The following is an 18,140-nucleotide window of genomic DNA, read 5'->3' on the forward strand; positions in this document are numbered from 1 at the left end:
AAACATAAATTTATTTAGTACTTCATTAAAATCAAACACAAATAAGACTGTAGTTACTGATAACTGATTTCTAGGTATAGTGCCATTGAAACTTTCTTTGCAGTTGTTCCATTTTAAAACCAGGGAGAAAATATCAGCAACTGAGAGACAAAATTAGGAAATGCCTCTAGAAATGTGGCATAATTGGAAACTATGTAATCAAATCAGGTCAGCCTATATACATACCAAATGTAGGCAACCACATACAGTATAAATTAGTACATGATATTCTATTTAACAACACACACACACACATAAAATATATAAAAATGTTTGTACTTTTCAGATTCAGTTAAATTCTGGATTTAGTGCATCACTAAATATATGCTGTACACACTTTATTCCCTTTTTTCTGTATGCATACTAGGAAAGGGGCAGCACTTGTAATATTCTATGTATGTAGTGAACAACATTGACTGAAATAGCTAACCCATATGTTATTTTTGGCACATTTTCAGAAGATAAATTACCACCATCCATTACTGCAAATAAAGGTCTTACTTTGGATGAAAACTCTTTGAAAAAAATCACCACTCTACAATTGTCAGCCACCGATCAGGACAGTGAGCCCCGAGATCTCCTATTTCACATTAATAAGCAGCCCAGCCTTGGTCACCTTGAGCACGTGGGAACTCCAGGTATAAACACTTTTCTACCCTGTTGCTGGGTCTTCCAAAAATTTGAAAAAAAACCCATAATGAATTTACATATGTACACACAATTTTTATTCAAAATGACAAGCAAACACTTTAGTAAATGGAAATAAAACATTTACATTTCTGCCTGGTTTTCAGACCACTCTTGTGGTGCCTTTTTTCGTATTTCAATTAAATTTTTTAAAGAGACGTGTACTATCACTGAAGAGAGAGAATTTTGATGTGGATTATTTTCTTCTTATCTGTTACCTTATATTTTAATACCTCTCTATGTTGCAGTACTATATACTAGGGATGCACCGAATCCACTATTTTGGATTCGGCCGAACCCCCGAATCCTTTGCGAAAGATTCGGCCGAATACCGAACTGAATCCGAATCCTAACTTGCATATGCAAATTAGAGGTGGGAAGGGGAAAAACTTTTTACTTCCTTGTTTTGTGACAAAAAGTCACGCAATTTCCCTCCCCGCCCTTAATTTGCATATGCAAATTAGGATTTGGATTCGGTTCGGCCTGGCAGAAGGATTCAGCTGAATCCGAATCCTGCTGAAAAAGGCCGAATCGTGGCCGAATCCTGAACCGAATCCTGGATTCGGTGCATCCCTACTATATACAGTATATATGAACCAATCCTACCCTTGTTTAAGCTAACCATTTTAAGGGCAGCATATCAGTATTATGCATGTGGGATATCCTTAGTGCATAAGTCTTAAGAACATTTGCACATATATACCAAATAAATAGAAATCAAGTACTGTGCCATTTGAACTTGTGTTTGCATTCTTGGTGTCCTGGGATTAAGCTATCTCCCAAATGAAGTAAATGACTGTATATTGTAGGACCTGACTAGGTGGCTAACATGGAATATGGCATTCTGTATCTGCCTTCCAAAAGTAAACAGTTTGGAGGAGCAGGTTATATTTTATGTTGAGCTGGTTTAAAAGTGGAAGTGTACACCAATTCTATGCATTGGGTTCCTTATAGTCAGGTGCTTAATTCTGTCTTTTTACTTTTCTACAACCATAAAGTAAAAAATGCTTTCATTGTTAGTACTGGAATAATCAAGTATATGGAATGAATTAAAGATAACACATTTTTTAAAAAATGTTTTTAATTTGAAAAATCCCTTGGCAGATCACTGCATGGGTTATGATAACTTTACTTTATATTTTGTATAGTTCTCATATGCCCTTGGTAGAACCTTGACTGCATCAAGACCATTTGTATTCTGATAACCTTCTTTAATAAGCGTTTTATTTTTACAGTGGTTTCAGTTCTTGCGTCTGTACATTTAAAGGAACAGTAACACCAAACACTGCTGTAAAGTATTTAAAATATAATGCTACTGTGTAACCATGGGGGCAGCCATTTAAGCTGAAAAGGAGAAAAGACACAGGATACTTAGCAGATAACAGATAAGCACTGTAATATAATACAACGGTATTCTACAGTGGGTATGTGCTATCTGCTATGTAACCTGAGCCTTAAATGGCTGCCCCCCATGGCTACACTGCAGCTTGTATATATATATATGAGTATAGTAGTATTTCTTAAAGCAAACACAACAGTTGTACCATTGTAGGTAGTACAGTATATTATAATTACCTTATTGCACTTTACTTTTCTATATTCTTCTCTTTGGTCAATTGGTACTTAAAATTAAATGTTTTACTAAGGCTCAACTAAGGAAAACTGTACTAGCAGTTGATAGCACTAGAAATTGGCAAAGGCTGTTAAATACACCTAGTGGTGTTTTTCGATATTACTATTAAAACATCGCACATAGTACAATTTAGAGTGCATGCTGCCTTGTTGTTTTTGTTGAGATTGATTCCAGGAACCTCTCTGAATTATTGTGACCTTGTTTGTTCTCGTACAAATAGTCTGCATTATTATTAACTCCGCTCTCTGTATAGTTTATAGCACTTCTCTCTTAAATAAAGGTTAAGATTTCCGCTTCACCCGGCATATTACATCCTAATTGGAACTGCTAGAGTGGTATCTATTTAGTGCAGTCTTTGCTTCAGCAAGGCATTTTGTAAAACTTTATTTATCTAAAGACTGGATGGAAATCGGGTTAATTATTTCAGTGTCCAACTACTATACATGTATAGTTACTGCTGGCCAAATGAGTATATTAATCAATTTCCTTCTTTCTTCTTTTATCTCAGATCTTTGGTATTACATATTGCTTCGTATTTACTTATAGGCTGAAATCTGGGGTTGCACAGCTCCCTTGCTGAACCTTCTTATCTGTCTCTTTCTAGGTAGAAAAATTAGCAGCTTCAGCCAGGCAGACCTGGAGTCCCGCAGCATCCAGTACATTCACACCAGTGCAGAAGAAAAGCATTCTGATGAATTCACCTTTACAGTTTCTGATGGATTCAATGAGGTGGAAGAAAGTTTGAGTTTTTTTCTGTCATACAGTGCTCTTCTTATTTGTTTTGGTTCCATCATCCAGCAGATAAAACATGCATAAAACATATTTCCCCAGACACCAATATTTTTAACTCATCTATATTCTGTAAGATATCAGCATCCATCTAATCCATCAGCAAGCACATTGGTTTCATATTTAGTTTTCTCCTTGAAGATATCTAACCTTGCATACTGTATCCTCACAATCCAAAATTACTATGGGTTAGGGAATGATTACCCCGAGTCCTATACTTTCTATTAAAAATCCTGTCATATGCTGTAGCTCTGTAATGGTAAGGATCGAGTGTATAGTTTTCTTTCTCTTGCTTCCATGAAAATGTTAATGACTTAACAAGTAGTTTCTTTTTGCTTAAGACTTAATAATTGTCTGGCCATTCGTTTAAGCTTATGCAACTGGAACTGTGATTATTTTTAAGGATATTTGGGTCAGTTTTTTGAAAAACATATATTTTTATCACCCGTTGTGACATATTTCAGTTTAAAAACAAATTGAAAACAAGCACAGTGAAATATGAGGTTAGGCTTACAACTACTGACTTTTTGGTTCGTAATTGTAAATATCTGTAGACAGAATTTAAAGGAGAACTAAACCTTTGAAATGAATATGGCTAGAAATGCCATATTTTATATATTGAACCTATTGAACCAACCTAAAGGTTCAGCGTCTCTAAAGTAGTTGTCATAGGTGTTTCCCATCATAGATTTTGTTAGGAGTGTCAGTGACACTCAACATGCTCAGTGTGCTTTTAGCAGCTGTTGAGAAGCTGAGCTTAGGAGTCGTCGCAAATCATCAAGCAGAAAGGTTTGACAGGTATGCTGATTATTAAATTCTGATGCTAACTGTGCTGGTTTCTGAGCTTCCATGTATCAATAATTATTTAGTAATCAGCTTTATATTGTGACATTTATATATAGTGTCTTGTGAGTCAAACCCTAAGCTCAGATAACTGACAGCAGCACAGAGCATGTGCAGTGAATCAGCAGAAAAGAAGATGGGGAGTTATAGAGGCATATTTGGAGGCACAGATCTTTACTGATAAAGGGATGTGGTTGCCTTGGGCTGGTACGAATTTTCAGCATTTCTACCCTAGTTCTTTAGTAAAGCTTTAATTCTCCTATAAGATATATGTGTATATAGATGCTATAAAAATAAAGAAGTCGAAAATGAAACTCCCTTTCCCTAAGACACCCTTTCTCCATACTCTCTGCCAGTTCACAAATTGTTAATAAGCCATGCAAAGGTATATCCAGGTATAACCAGCAATAAGATGTTACTTTCAAAGACATTTGGTTAAATAATATTTATCTTTTCATTTCCTTTAAAGGTGTCTCAGACATTTTATATCACCATTAATAAAGTGGATGACTCTTTGCCCGTGGTGCAGAATTTGGGCATGAGAGTGCAGGAAGGGGTGCGGAAAACCATCACAGAGTTTGAGCTAAAAGCAGTGGATGCTGATACTGAGGTATGGTTAGTGGGGAAGGAATAATAAGTATAGGCTACGCCACAGCTGAACTTTTAGTTTCCTGTCTGTTGATTGTTCTGTGTAAACCTCTTTATACTGTACTTAATACTTATACTTACAAAATACAACTACATATTGAAATTAGTCATGGTCACTGTAAATACTGAATCTGAAATGCAGAATGGTTCTTATAAGTTAAGGAAAATCGAAGACAGCTAATACGTTTTTACATACCTGACTTTCAGGTTGGAACACAGCCCTTTTCAGTATTTGGGTCCCCCTAATTGGGCCAGCCTCACAGTTTCAGACTGTCTTATTTAGAGGGACACTAAGAAGATATAAGAAACCTACCTACTGTGTTTACAAACACTTAAGCTACTATGTAGGTAACCCTCCAACAAGAAATGAGTAAAAAGTTCAGAAACGTATAATATTCCAATTAGGTCATAGCTGTACAAGCTCTGTGCACAATTCAGAAAAATGAGATGTGACTGCAATCAAGCTTATTTATGTTCAAGTCACAGGATCTATTGAAGCAAACACAAAGGCATTACAGGTGCAAATTATAGTATGACTACATCATTATGTTAAAAAAGTATATATATATATATATATCATTCAGCTTTTTTGATAAAAGCGTTGAAGGGGGAGGACATCAACCTAAACCTTGCTGAGAGCAAGCTGAGTGTGTGTGTGTATCTGAGAGTAAGCTGAGTGTGTGTTTATGCAATTTTAATATGACTTGATAATGTCTGTTACTGCTTGGGACGATTTCAATAGATTAGAAAATTATCCTTTAAACGTTTCTTTTCTGTATTAATTATTGTTACCCCAAGATCACCATTAAAATATAAGATTCACTGGAAAAAAATATATTGGTACTACAGCTCTATTTAGAATACAATGTGGGTAGCTATTTTCAACATCTACCTGAATACTTTTAAAGTATTAACACAATGGTATATTGCCCTGAAAGAAAACTATTATTTTGACCCCTCATTTCCTCAAACATGCTGTTAGACTTATTCTAGTAGACTTATTCTGTAGCATTAACTTATTGGGAAAAAATGTCCTAGCTCTCCCAATAAGGAATCTAAACAAGTCCCAACATGAGCTTCTGGCCCAAATACTGGCTGTGGCATAAATCAGTCTAGCCAAAAATTAGCTGCAAGGTAGTATTAATATTAAATTTTTTGGAAAAAGTTAATACCGTACAGAACTTGCTATACCTTTTAGCTTTGGTAGATGATTCAGTGGATGAACAAGTAGCAGTGTGGCAACTATAGCTCTCTAAACTGATGATTCTAAAGAAATAGATATATGCACCTGGAGTAGGTTTATTATTGTTATATTGAGAGTTATTCCCTATTCTAAGATTTCCTTCTATTTAAATGATTATATGTATTATTGCACTGGATTTAAACATAGATCATGTACATGTGACAAATGCTATTGCATGATTAACTAAGTTATCACTCTCAGAATATAAGATAAAGAGACATTACAAAAAAAAACATGATCCCTTAATCTAATTTTGTTTTAACACCCTGCCAAAATAAATGTAATTTCTCATATACAGGCAGAATCTATCATGTTTACCATCGTTCAGCCTCCCCGGTACGGCGTGATTGAGAGGAGTATCAATGGGCAGAGCTATCGACAAGCCACTACCTTCACTATGGATGACATTTACCAGAATAGGATCAGTTACAATCATGATGGAAGTAACACGCTTAAAGACCGGTTTTCTTTCACTGTTTCGGATGGTACTAACCCATTCTTCATTGTAGAGGAAGGAGAGAAAGAGGTAAGTATCTGCATGAATTGCTATCCTGATAGAACATTGCTATATTTCTTTAACATTACTTTGTGTGAATATGAAAGAACAGAAAATTAACAAGCAGTATTATGCAGAACAGCAAGCTATTAAGGGCAAAATAGAAAGAATAGTTTAGCTGCTAAATAAAAACATTATTTTTTATATTTTCCCTAGACTCTTTCCAAAACTATTCACTATGTGCCTTACTCACTCAATACTTGTTTACTGAAAGTTGAGTGGGTTACGTGACTTGTTAACCTGAGAAGTATATAGAGTGCTTGTTCTTTAGGGGGAATTGTTTAAGCCTGCTTCAAGCCAATGGCATCCACCTTAAAGAGGAACTATTTTGCTGTGGTTGCCAGGAAGCAATATGAGCTATACCTGTGAAATAATGGGTGTTTGTTATATTACACTTAATTCAGAAACTAAGCAAAATGTCAACCATTGCCTCAGATTGTAACTGCAGCCCCTCAGAGGTTTAAGGTGGATATTCTTCCAGTGGATGATGGAACTCCAAGAATTGTCACCAATCTGGGTCTCCAGTGGCTGGAGTACATGGATGGCAAGGTAATTTAAATTTCCTTTCATATCAAGATGGGGACATTAAAGCAACCACAAGGGCACCCATAAAGATTAGAATTTATCTAATTGTATGTTTTTATCTGAATGTCTTGGGGGGAAAAAATTAGCATTATTATGCCTGGTATTATTAACTGTACAATACAGAAATAATTAACATGCCACTCAACACTTCCTTCAAGAAAATTATACAAATTGTAACTTCATAAAATAACAACCCTTTTAGTCGCTAGCTAAAAAATAAAATTATTGACTGAATTATCTGTGGGAGAATCATCATGCACTGTGCAGTCACATATGTTTTTTATGGTGTATATAATTTAGTATATTCAGTGGCATTAAGTTAACTTAATGGGTACATTATTCACAGGCAACCAACTTTATCACAAAGAAGGAACTAATGACTATGGACCCAGACACAGAAGACAGGAATTTGATCTATGAAATATCAAGCGGGCCTTCACACGGCCATTTGGAAAACAAACTGAAACCTGGTGTTTGGCTCACTTCCTTTACACAAGGTAGGAATGGGAATCATTTTCCATTTGATAATTTGCTTTGGTCTGTACAATGGCTGATACTAGCAGTTAGCAGCTATGTAAAATACATTTAGCAATAACTATCTCTAACTCTGGCAAAATCCAAGACCATACCCCAAACTGCCTCTGTTTAGGTAAGCACAGTGGACAGTGGCAGATCGGAGGGTGTGGCCAAAAACTGACGTGATTTCCAAACCAGTGGTGTTTTGAGGTATTCAAGACATAAAATAAGCATTATGCTTCCATGGGCATATAGTACAGTATACAGTATAGCAAAAAAAATTATCCATGCCAAAATCTCAAGACTCCCTGCCCTCTCCCATAAAACAGAAGTTAGAATTAATCTTGGAGAAGAATATTTTTTGTTGTTTTATAAACATGAGATGATTACCTAGCAATAGCAAGCTCAATAAAAATAAAAAACAAAAATAAAAAATCATAGCATATTCTTTATCCTATCTTTTTATCGTTTATTGGTGTGACAGAGATACATTTACCTACATTTCTATTTTATTCCATCAGAGGAAATAAATCTGGGTTTGATACAATATACTCTGCATGAAGATAAGCATAAAGAGACAATGGATAATTTCAAGTTCCTTGTGAAAGACAGTAAACCTAATGTGGTCAGTGACAACATGTTTCATATCCAGTGGTCTCTCATTAGCTTCACACACATGAGGTAAGGACATAATTTGAAGGTTTTGTTATGTTTCACAGTGATGTTTGACAAGCTTTTCTGTCTGCTGCCCAGAAATGAGTATATTTAGGTAATGGAACATAGAAAATTTCCACAACCCTCTCCAAAAATAAACCCTAAGGGGGTTATTTACTAAACTGTGAATGCAAAAAATCACGAAAAATTTGTGATTTTTTTTTTATAAAATTGGACTTTTAAAAAAAATCAAGAATTTTTCGGAATTTATTAAACCCCGAGGATGGAAAATTCTGAATCTGAATATCCGGCATCTCAGACCTGTCGAGGGTTGCATATAAGTCAATGGGAGAAGTCCCAATCATTTTTTCAGGTGTGCTGGGTTTCTTGCAATACCCAAAGTTTTCGGGTGAAAATTCAGAAAAGATCGTGGAAATCAGATGAAAAAATCGTGCAAATTTTCCCGCAAAGCAAATTTCCTGGAAAATTTTCTTCAGACACAGAGACATTATCTCTAGGGCTGTGTGTTTCAGGTAAACCCATCCTAAGGTGGTAACATGCTATGAACTTGGGAGGGGGGCTGACAGAACATTTATTTAAGCTCTTGAAGAGTAAAAATCTTAGAGACTACTATGTGAGTGATTTCAAATACAAACTTAGTGATGAACATGCAAAGAAAGCTGGTTAGGCAGCTGGTAAAATGGTAGTACAGGTATGGGACCTTTTATCCAGAATGCTCAGGACCTAGGGTGTTCTGTAATTTGGATCTCCATACCTTAAGTCTACTAGAAAATCATGTAAACATTAAATAAACCCAATAGTCTGGTTTTGCTTCCAATGGGGAATAATTATATCTTTGTTTGAATAAAGTGCAAGGTACTGTTTTATTACTACAGAGAGAAAGGAAATCATTTTTAAAAATTTGGAAAATAATTATTTGAATAAAATGGAGTCTATGGGAGATGGCCTTTTTTATAATTTGGAGCTTTCTGGATAACGGGTATCAGGATAACGGATCCCATTCCTGTATACTAAATGTAAGGATGGGTAATTGAAAGTGTGCTATAGGAAATGATGTAGACAGGATGCATTATGTTAGCCGTGCTACAGTGAGTTTCTCATTCATGTGACTATTTCATATTAAGAAAACCCCTGTAAAATATAAAAACTGTAACAGTTTCACTGTGTTCGGTACATGCTGCTTTATTGTACTGAGGTATTCTATTGTGTTTCTGAGATGGGCAGATTAGAAGTGAGACATGTAATAGCCCTGTCTACAATTTTGTTCAATGATAATCTAGGGTTTTGTTCATTAATACAGTGAAACCCCAATATATATATATATATATATATATATATATATATTTTATTTTTTTTATTTTATTTTTTTTTTATTATTTTTTTTTTTTTTTTATTATGAAGAAGTGGTATCCGCAAAGTATGAAAAACAATATGTTTCAAGCAAATAAATAATTTAGAAAAGGAATAGTTGGGCTTATGCACTACAAAAAGTTGAAATAGTTAATTTCATGACCTCTTGCAGCCACTGGCACATACAGTTCCTTGCTTTGCTTTTACTAGAACTGTCAAGTTGCCACTAGAGTTTTTATTGGAAAGTACAATTTCTAACATGAAATATCAGCTATGTTTCTCGGCTCAAGAGTGTAATAGCATATTTTATTTAAGCAGCTTAATAAAAAGAGGTTTAAAGGGCAAGTAAATCTTGTCTGCACATTTTGTTTCCCTCCAAGGAATGTTAGTGAGTTAGTGCTTCAGGGATTTTATATAAGAGACGAAAAAGTAAAAAGTTGGGACTGAATGAATTATGAGAAAGCACTGAGGAAGCCTAGAGTGAAATGTAAAGTATATATCCAGTTGAAGATGTAAAAGTAGCACTTTTTTTTTTTTTTACCTTTTTCAATGCTTTTCCTGGTAATTCACTTACAAGTAAAGTGTCATAGAAATCAAATTACATTGTGTTACGGCTAGGGAATGTGTTAAGTAAAGAATCTGTGCTATTTAACTTGATATATTCTGCACCTATAAATAGTTGTTTAATGTGGTTTGTTGCTGTCACGCATTGCTAGAATTAGATTTCTCCAAGCCCTGCAAAAGGTTATGTGTTTAACAGAATGCTGGGCCATTCAGAATCAATGTACCAGTAGATAAGCATAGTTTAGCTGATGGCAGAGAAGATGCATAAGCAGTTCATTCGCATTAGCTCTATTGTGACAGGATTCTGCAGATAAGAATGAAGTGAGCTACACTTTTTATAGATTTAGAATTTTTAATTAAAGTAAATTATAAACATTTTTTCTACAGTGTTCATGTCTATTTGTAGTGTTTAGAAAAATAAATAAAATAAATTTTAGTTCTATGACAACCGTAACATATACAAATTTTTATTTGCACAATAAGTTCCCTTTAAAGAACCTAGGATCAGTAAATCCATCACCCAGAAAGCTCAGAATTACGGGAAAACCATCTCCCATAGGCTCCATTTTAAACAAATAATATATTTATAAAATGTAATCATAAAACAGTAGCGTGTATAAGTATTATACCTGTTATCCAGAATGCTCTTGACCTGGAGTTTTCTGATTAAAGAATCTCTTCATAATTTGGATCACCATACTTTTAGTCTACTAAAAAAATTATTTAAACATTAAAAAAGTCCAATATGATTGCTTTGCCTCAAATAAGAATGAATTATATCTTAGTTTGGATAAAGTACTAGCTACAGTAATATTTAGAAAAATGGGAAATCATTTTTAAACGTCTAAATCATATTATTAAAAATGAGTCTAAAGGTGGCCATACACGGGCCGATAAAAGCTGCCGACAGACCGTGTCGGCAGCTTATTGGCCCGTGTATGAGGGCCCCCGACGGGCTTCCCCGATCGAGATCTGGCCGAAAGTCGGCCAGATCTCGATCGGATGGGATTAAAAATCCCGTCGGATCGCGGCCGCATCTGTTCGTTGATGCGGTCCCGCGATCCGACCGCCCGTTTGGTGAACGCTAGGATCCGATCGTTGGGCCCTAGGGCCCACGATCGGATCAGCCCGATATTGCCCACCTCAAGGTGGGCATATCGGAGGGAGATCCGCTCGTTTGGCGACATCGCCAAACGAGCGGATCTATCCGTGTATGGCCACCTTAAGGGAAATGGCCTTCCCGTAATTCGAAGCTCCCTGCATTATGGGTTTCTGGACAACAGATCCCATACCTGTACTTGATGGTAACTAAGCTTCCTAAATCCATATTGAAGGAAAAACAATCTTATTGGGTTTATATACTGTTTATCCCTATCTGGAAAACCCAAGGTCCTAAGCATTCTGGGTAATAGCTGCTATAACTGCAGATATACTACATATACCTACTTTATCTGCAAACTCTTTGATCTTTGTCTGCCCCAGGGTTTTTTTGGTTTTACCCCTATTGTCATCAGACCAATAATTAAAGTGGCCATCACATGCCAACCATAGGGTTGTCTGACCAATAAGTACACAGGGCAAATATTAGATTATATATCTATTCACAAGGATTGGAAAATATTATTAATCAATAAAGGTGGTGGTTAATAATAGGTCCAATATGCAGAACTTTACTGCAAAACTCAAGTGCTTTAATGTGTCTCGACATGTTTCGAGCTGAGCTCTTGAAAGAGCTCAGCTCGAACCATGTCGTGACACATTAAAGCACTTGAGTTTTGCAGTAAAATTCTGCGTATTTGACCTATTATTAACCACCACCTTTATTGATTGATTATATTGCTTCACTGGACGGAAGCCGTGGTTATAGTTTTACCTACTGAATCTATCGTTACTTGGTGTTGCATGGAAAATATTATTGTTTTTGTTTAGGTCAGTTGCCCAAATGAGTGGAAATGGTGGGAATGCCCCATTCATGCAGGAGGAGGAGATCAGCAGAAAAAATGTTCCTGAACGTCTGATAGGACTGCTTGGTGGTCTGCCCAAGGTGCTATACACACCAAAACAGACAGGCATCATGGTCAAAATCACTCAACATAATATGGGAATACATAGCCAGCTTTAGTTTTAACTGGATTTAAATTTTTGCAATATAGATCAGACAGCATTACAGAATGGAACATGTACAGACAGATTAACCAAGCATTAAAATATTAAGTCAATGGGCCTGGTAATGATGGCTCTTTTCTAGAGATTCTATGAATCAAATACTCTAATGCTGTCAAATAAATCCAAAGATATATACTAAATGTATCAAGCTAAATTCAAGCAGAGCTATAATAAAAAGCTTATACCAGAAATATTAATATATTCATTTAATGGGTAAGGCACTTCAAATTCTCTAGTATCGTTCACTGTGATTTGATATCTGTCTGCTAAAGTTGGAAATAGGTCTAAACGCCTCTAGCAACCATGTTGGACCAGAGGTTTTTTTTTATGTTACTGACCTGCAGTGAGCATCCTATTGCAGCTGCAGTGTGTTGCAGACTCCTATACTTCCAGTGATACCCTATTGCTGGCAGGTGCAGCACACAAATGTGTTTTAATAGCATAATGCCCCAAATCTGTGTGGTTGGTACTTGTACACTACTAGCAATTCCATTTCAATCCATATGTTATTTAGCACACAGATGCCATTGGTTTCATTTTTAGTATCCAAACAGTTAAATATTGTCACTACGCAATGAGTCACACTCATTATCAGCAGTTAAATGTTTAATTTGTCCTGACAGTTTTGATACATGTAGGTAGGTCCCTTTGTTGGGGGAAAAACGTGTACGTTTTTTGTAAACCGCCTAATTTTCTTTTTTTAGCTACAATGTGAGTGAGAAAGCAGGCTCCATCAGCGTCACTGTGAAGAGAAGTGGAAATCTGAACCAGTATGCTATAGTGCTATGTCGCACAGAACAGGCAACAGCCACATCAAGCTCCAGTGTGGGCCTGAAACCTGGGCAGCAGGATTATGTGGAGTATGCAGGACAGGTAAATACCATATGACAAACCCATCTAAGCAGAATAAAGCAGATAAAGTTATGGGAAAAAGAAACATTTTTTAAAAAAACACCACTAGCACACCCTCTTCCTTAATATTTTAAATATTATATAATTTTAAATGCAGTTTACCCTGTTTGCATCTGGTCTTTTGTGCTGGTAAAAGAAAAATCACCCAGATGTATATAAGAAAGAATATGCCATAACAGGTTGCATTATTTTCCATATTGCTTATTATTTTCTTGTGCTAAGTGCGCAAATGTTGCCCATGCCTTTACTCATTTAGCCTGGTCTAGTAAAAGTTAAATCACTGGGTAATCTGCCTTTATGCCCAATTCTACATGCTGCCCAAATTGTTTGGCTCGTTTAGGGGAGGTCATTTTGTGTTTCACATATTGTAACTGTGATCCATGCTAACTAAACAAAAATGAGAGCTGTAACCCTATAGATTTGGGTTAATCAGTCAGCACAGGTCCGTGCATGTGCTTACATAAGAATACATGGGACCCAGAGAAGAGTATGATTTTCACAGATCCACACACAGAATAATTTTCTACATTTGGGGAGCTTACCCCTTTTATTATATCACCAACAGTATTACTGATACTGGCGATGTAATAAAAATGGTAAGCTCCCCAACAGCAGAAAATTGAGTGTGTGTGGATCCGTATAAATCTTGCTGTTACTAAGGGACCTAGCCAAGTCAACAGAGGGCCAGCATCACCAGTGCAGTAAGTGTGAATTGCAGGCAGGCCCGGACTGGCAATCTGTGGGTTCTGGCAAATGCCAGAGGGGCTGATATAAGGTCCCATAGAAAGTCAGTATTTAGTGGGCTGGTGAGGGCTGTTTGGGCCTCTATGTGGGCTAATTGGGCCTCTGTGTACCTGAAATGCCAGGGCCTATTTCAATTCTCAGTCCGGACCTGATTGCAGGAATGCAGTGGATTCATCACACTAACCAAGAGAAGAGTGTCATCCAGTATCAGGAAAACCCAAAGCAGTCAGAGTGGACCATCTGGCAGATTGCAACCACCATGTGTGAATTACCAAAATTATTATATGAACATAGTAAAACGTTATTTGTTAATAAAAATGGATGCAAATGTGTCACTAAAATGTAATAGGGGGTTCTCAAAACATCAGTTTGCTTATATTAGTAATTTTTACATAAATATGGCGCAATTCAATATTAGTCTGTCATGATGCCTGTGAATATTTGTATGTTGTGGGAAGGCACCTAAATAATAAGGCCAGCATGAATCTTGTGCAGTATAGGATTAGCAACAGTAGATATCAGAACAGGAATAGAAACAATAATACCATTTTCAAATGCAGTGTTTTTTTCTCAAGGAAATAATCAAGTCTGTGTTTTAGAATTCTCTCTATTCTCTGAATATATTTTATGCTTCATATTGTAGTGGTAACAATATAAAAAGTTCAAATCACTTTACTGTAAACTGCAACTTCAGTTGTAACTTCTAAAGGGCAGGAACCTCCTTCCTACTGTGCGGCACTTATAGGTATATTTATACTGATTTATTATGCTTGTCCTCCCTTTGTGTACTTTCCTATGTAAATTTTATACATCAGGGCTGTCCAACTGGCCCCTTTATGTGGCCGGCACATGAAAGACTGCCTGCTGTGTCTGCCTGCTGTGTCTGCTTCCCATATGTAAAATTTAAAAGGTTTCACTACAGAGATTAACTGGCCCCTGCATTGTTTAAACCTCAAATTCAGACTGTAATCCCCTGTATTGTTCATACATGTAATCCCCCCTGCATTGTTCACACCTTTGACACTTTTATTGTTTACATCCTAAAGCCCTGTACTGTTCACACCTAAAACCAAGACTGAAACTGCCCACATTGTGCACCTGTTCACAGTCAAACTGCTGAAGGGGCACCAGCACTGTGTCACTGTATGTAGAGTAGTCCTGATAGGTCTCCTGCTCCGTTCTGCCTGCCCTTTGCTCCCTGTGTGTGCCATACTTTGCCTGTCCTACTCTGCCTGTGTGTGCCATACTCTGTCTGCCCCATGCTACCTGTGTGTGCCGTACTCTGCCCGTCCTATGCTCCCTGTGTGTTCCATACTTTGCCTGCCCTATGCTCCCTGTGTGTGCCATACTCTGCCTGCCCTATGCTCCCCGTGTGTGCCATACTCTGCCTGCCCTATGCTCCCTGTGTGTGCCATACTCTGCCTGCCCTATGCTCCCTGTGTGTACCATACTTTGCCTGTCCTATATTCCCTATGTTCCCTGTGTGCCATACTCAGCCTGCCCTATGCTCCCTGTGTGTGCCATACTCTGCCTGCCCTGTGCTCCCTGTGTGTGTCATACTCTGCCTGCTCTATGCTAGCTGGGTGTGCCATACTCTGCCTGCCCCATGCTCCCTGTGTGCGCTGTACTCTGCCCGTCCTATGCTCCCTGGGCGTGCCATACTCTGCCTGTCCTATGCTCCCTGTGCCATACTCTGCCTGCCCTATGCTTCCTGTGTGTGCCACACTCTGCCTGCCCTATGCTCCCTGTGTGTACCATACTTTGCCTGTCCTATGTTCCCTGTGTGCCATACTCAGCCTGCCCTATGCTCCCTGTGTGTGCCATACTCTGCCTGCCATGTGCTCCCTGTGTGTGCCATACTCTGCCTGCCCTATGCTAGCTGGGTGTGCCATAATCTGCCTGCCCCATGCTCCCTGTGTGTGCTGTACTCTGCCCATCCTATGCTCCCTGGGCGTGCCATACTCTGCCTGCCCTATGCTCCCTTTGTGTGTCATACTCTGCCTGTGTGTGCCATACTCTGGTATTTATTCTGGGGGTTTGTTAGCATTTGAAAATTATTGTTAGGGGCCCCTAATGTGTTTAATCTTGTGCTGGGGGGGGGTGCTGAGTTATCCACAGGGGAGGAGGAGGCATATGGGTATGTCTTAATATGACAACTTTTTTCACATATGAGTGATATCCCTGCAGTGAGCACCAACCATTTGGTGTTTGGTGTGCTAACACCATTAATGTGGACATGGTCTTGTTTGTATAAAGTGGATGTGGTTTAGTAACTTTTTTTCCATTACCCTCGCCAGTATACACACTGCCTTAGGAACCCTGTGCCCCAAATACACAGTGTTTCCATTAGTAGAATGGTGAATAAGGAAAAAAGAGAGAGAGCTTGAGTGGCATTTCAAAGGCATGGCAATAAAAAAGTATGAATTAGAGTTCATTTTGTAACTTTGAGTTCTATCATTTTCCATTCTAGTCTCAGTCATTTCAGCCTCCGTTTAAATTACAATGTGATTGCTAGATTCACTGACCTTAGCAGGGAATGATGTTTGATTTTCAGTTTATCAGTTATCTTCCTATTCCGTCAGTTCTTTCTTTCTGCACATTTCTGCCTTTTAAAACAATGATTTTTTAAAAAAATTGGCAGCAAGTTGCATAAATGTCAAAAACCATGTTTAAGGAAAGATAGAAAAAGCTCTTCTTCCTGATTTAACAAGATCTTTGCCATTCTTGGTAGTTGCAACATCAAAGGCTGCCCAGTTTAAAACATTCATTAGTGAATGTTCTGTACAAATCTTAAATGGCGGGTCTGTTCCGTTGCAACGTATGGAAAATATGTGCTTTCTGACAATACTGGTGAGCAGTGGTATTGCAACTAACTACAACATACACAATTGGGAAGACCATCTTATCACAAACTGAGTGAGCATAAATGTCAGGTCCTCTCTTTAATCAACCAGATGAACTGCAAAAAAGGAAAAAAAAATTCCCCCTTTAATAATCAGATGCCTTAGTGCTCACACATTTTTTGATTTGTTATATTTTTTTAGGTGCAGTTTGATGAACGGGAGGATACTAAAACTTGCACTATCATTATAAATGATGATGATGTGTATGAGAACATCGAACGATTCACAGTGGAGCTCAGCATGCCTGCGTACGCCCTATTGGGCCACATCACTAAAGCCACAGTTAACATTAATGACACAGAGGATGAGCCCACCCTGCAGTTTGAGAAGAAGATATACCGTGCCAATGAAAGTGCAGGGCTCATGTCTGTACCCATTGAAAGAAAAGGTCAGTCCTGCATATGTCTTGACATCAATTAACAGTACTGAAGGGATATTACCATAAATTTGGGGGCAAAGGAAAATGTTAATTCTAAAATGACCTGGAAAATTGGCTCATATAAATAAAATGGACCATAGAGTGAATGTGATAGTGACCTTGTAAGTTTATAAGCTCTACTGGGGCAGCGACTGATGTGGTGTATAATGTTTCAGAAGCACTTTGGAATATGTAAGTGCTGTGTAAAGCTAAAGGATGATAATAATTTAATACAATATTGCTCTAGTACATGTAGGTCACCTTTTGGAAAGGCTTCTCTGGCTACAATATTAAATTTATTATTAAAATGATTTGCTCTGTTTCCTCTGTATGGCCTCCCTTTTCTTGCATAACCAGCCTTTGTATCCCCCTTCACATCAGCAGTAGGCTGTCAATCCCACCCAATAAATATTTTATACACCTGCAAGTAATGGCCCTTCCAGCAACTCTGCATTGGAAAGTGTTTTTACTTGTCAGCGCATACAGTGTAGCACTGTGCTACAATAAGGGACTTAATTCCCACAGACCCCTGTAAGTGGTCTGTATATGCTGTGTACATTTCGATAACCAGCATATGCTTTTGGAGCAATGGCACATAAGGGGGTCTATTTATCATGCTTTGTCATTTCTTTTGTTTTAAATCTAATTTCTCTGGGCAACATCACTGGAAATGCTCCACTATACTTTTTACACAGCATGATAAATAGGCCCCTAGGTGTTTTATCCGCACTACTATGGGTGTCAGTCAAAACAGGTCTGCTGTAAAAATACAACATATCATTTTACAGGGACTATTCTTTTAGTTTGATAATCAATTCAGGTAAAGCCACTTCAAATGACTCTACTTATTTAGTTCTCTGAAGAATGGC

The 18,140-nt window shown here is 37.5% G+C and overlaps 1 protein-coding gene across 3 annotated transcripts in view; it reads left to right on the forward strand.

Annotated features, from left to right (window-relative positions):
• fras1.L (Fraser extracellular matrix complex subunit 1 L homeolog) overlaps positions 1–18,140 on the forward strand; it is a 269,516-nt gene that overhangs the window by 225,573 nt on the left and 25,803 nt on the right. For all 3 annotated transcript variants that reach the window (XM_041591087.1, XM_041591088.1, XM_041591086.1), the window contains 9 exons: positions 498–677; positions 2,964–3,088; positions 4,461–4,601; positions 6,181–6,408; positions 6,874–6,987; positions 7,370–7,520; positions 8,061–8,220; positions 12,999–13,167; positions 16,995–17,241. In XM_041591087.1, the coding sequence (XP_041447021.1) occupies positions 498–677; positions 2,964–3,088; positions 4,461–4,601; positions 6,181–6,408; positions 6,874–6,987; positions 7,370–7,520; positions 8,061–8,220; positions 12,999–13,167; positions 16,995–17,241 (1,515 nt within the window). The remainder of the gene's footprint in view (positions 1–497; positions 678–2,963; positions 3,089–4,460; positions 4,602–6,180; positions 6,409–6,873; positions 6,988–7,369; positions 7,521–8,060; positions 8,221–12,998; positions 13,168–16,994; positions 17,242–18,140) is intronic.

The sequence above is a fragment of the Xenopus laevis genome, chromosome 1L, assembly GCF_017654675.1.
Source record: "Xenopus laevis strain J_2021 chromosome 1L, Xenopus_laevis_v10.1, whole genome shotgun sequence".
NCBI lineage: Eukaryota > Metazoa > Chordata > Amphibia > Anura > Pipidae > Xenopus > Xenopus laevis.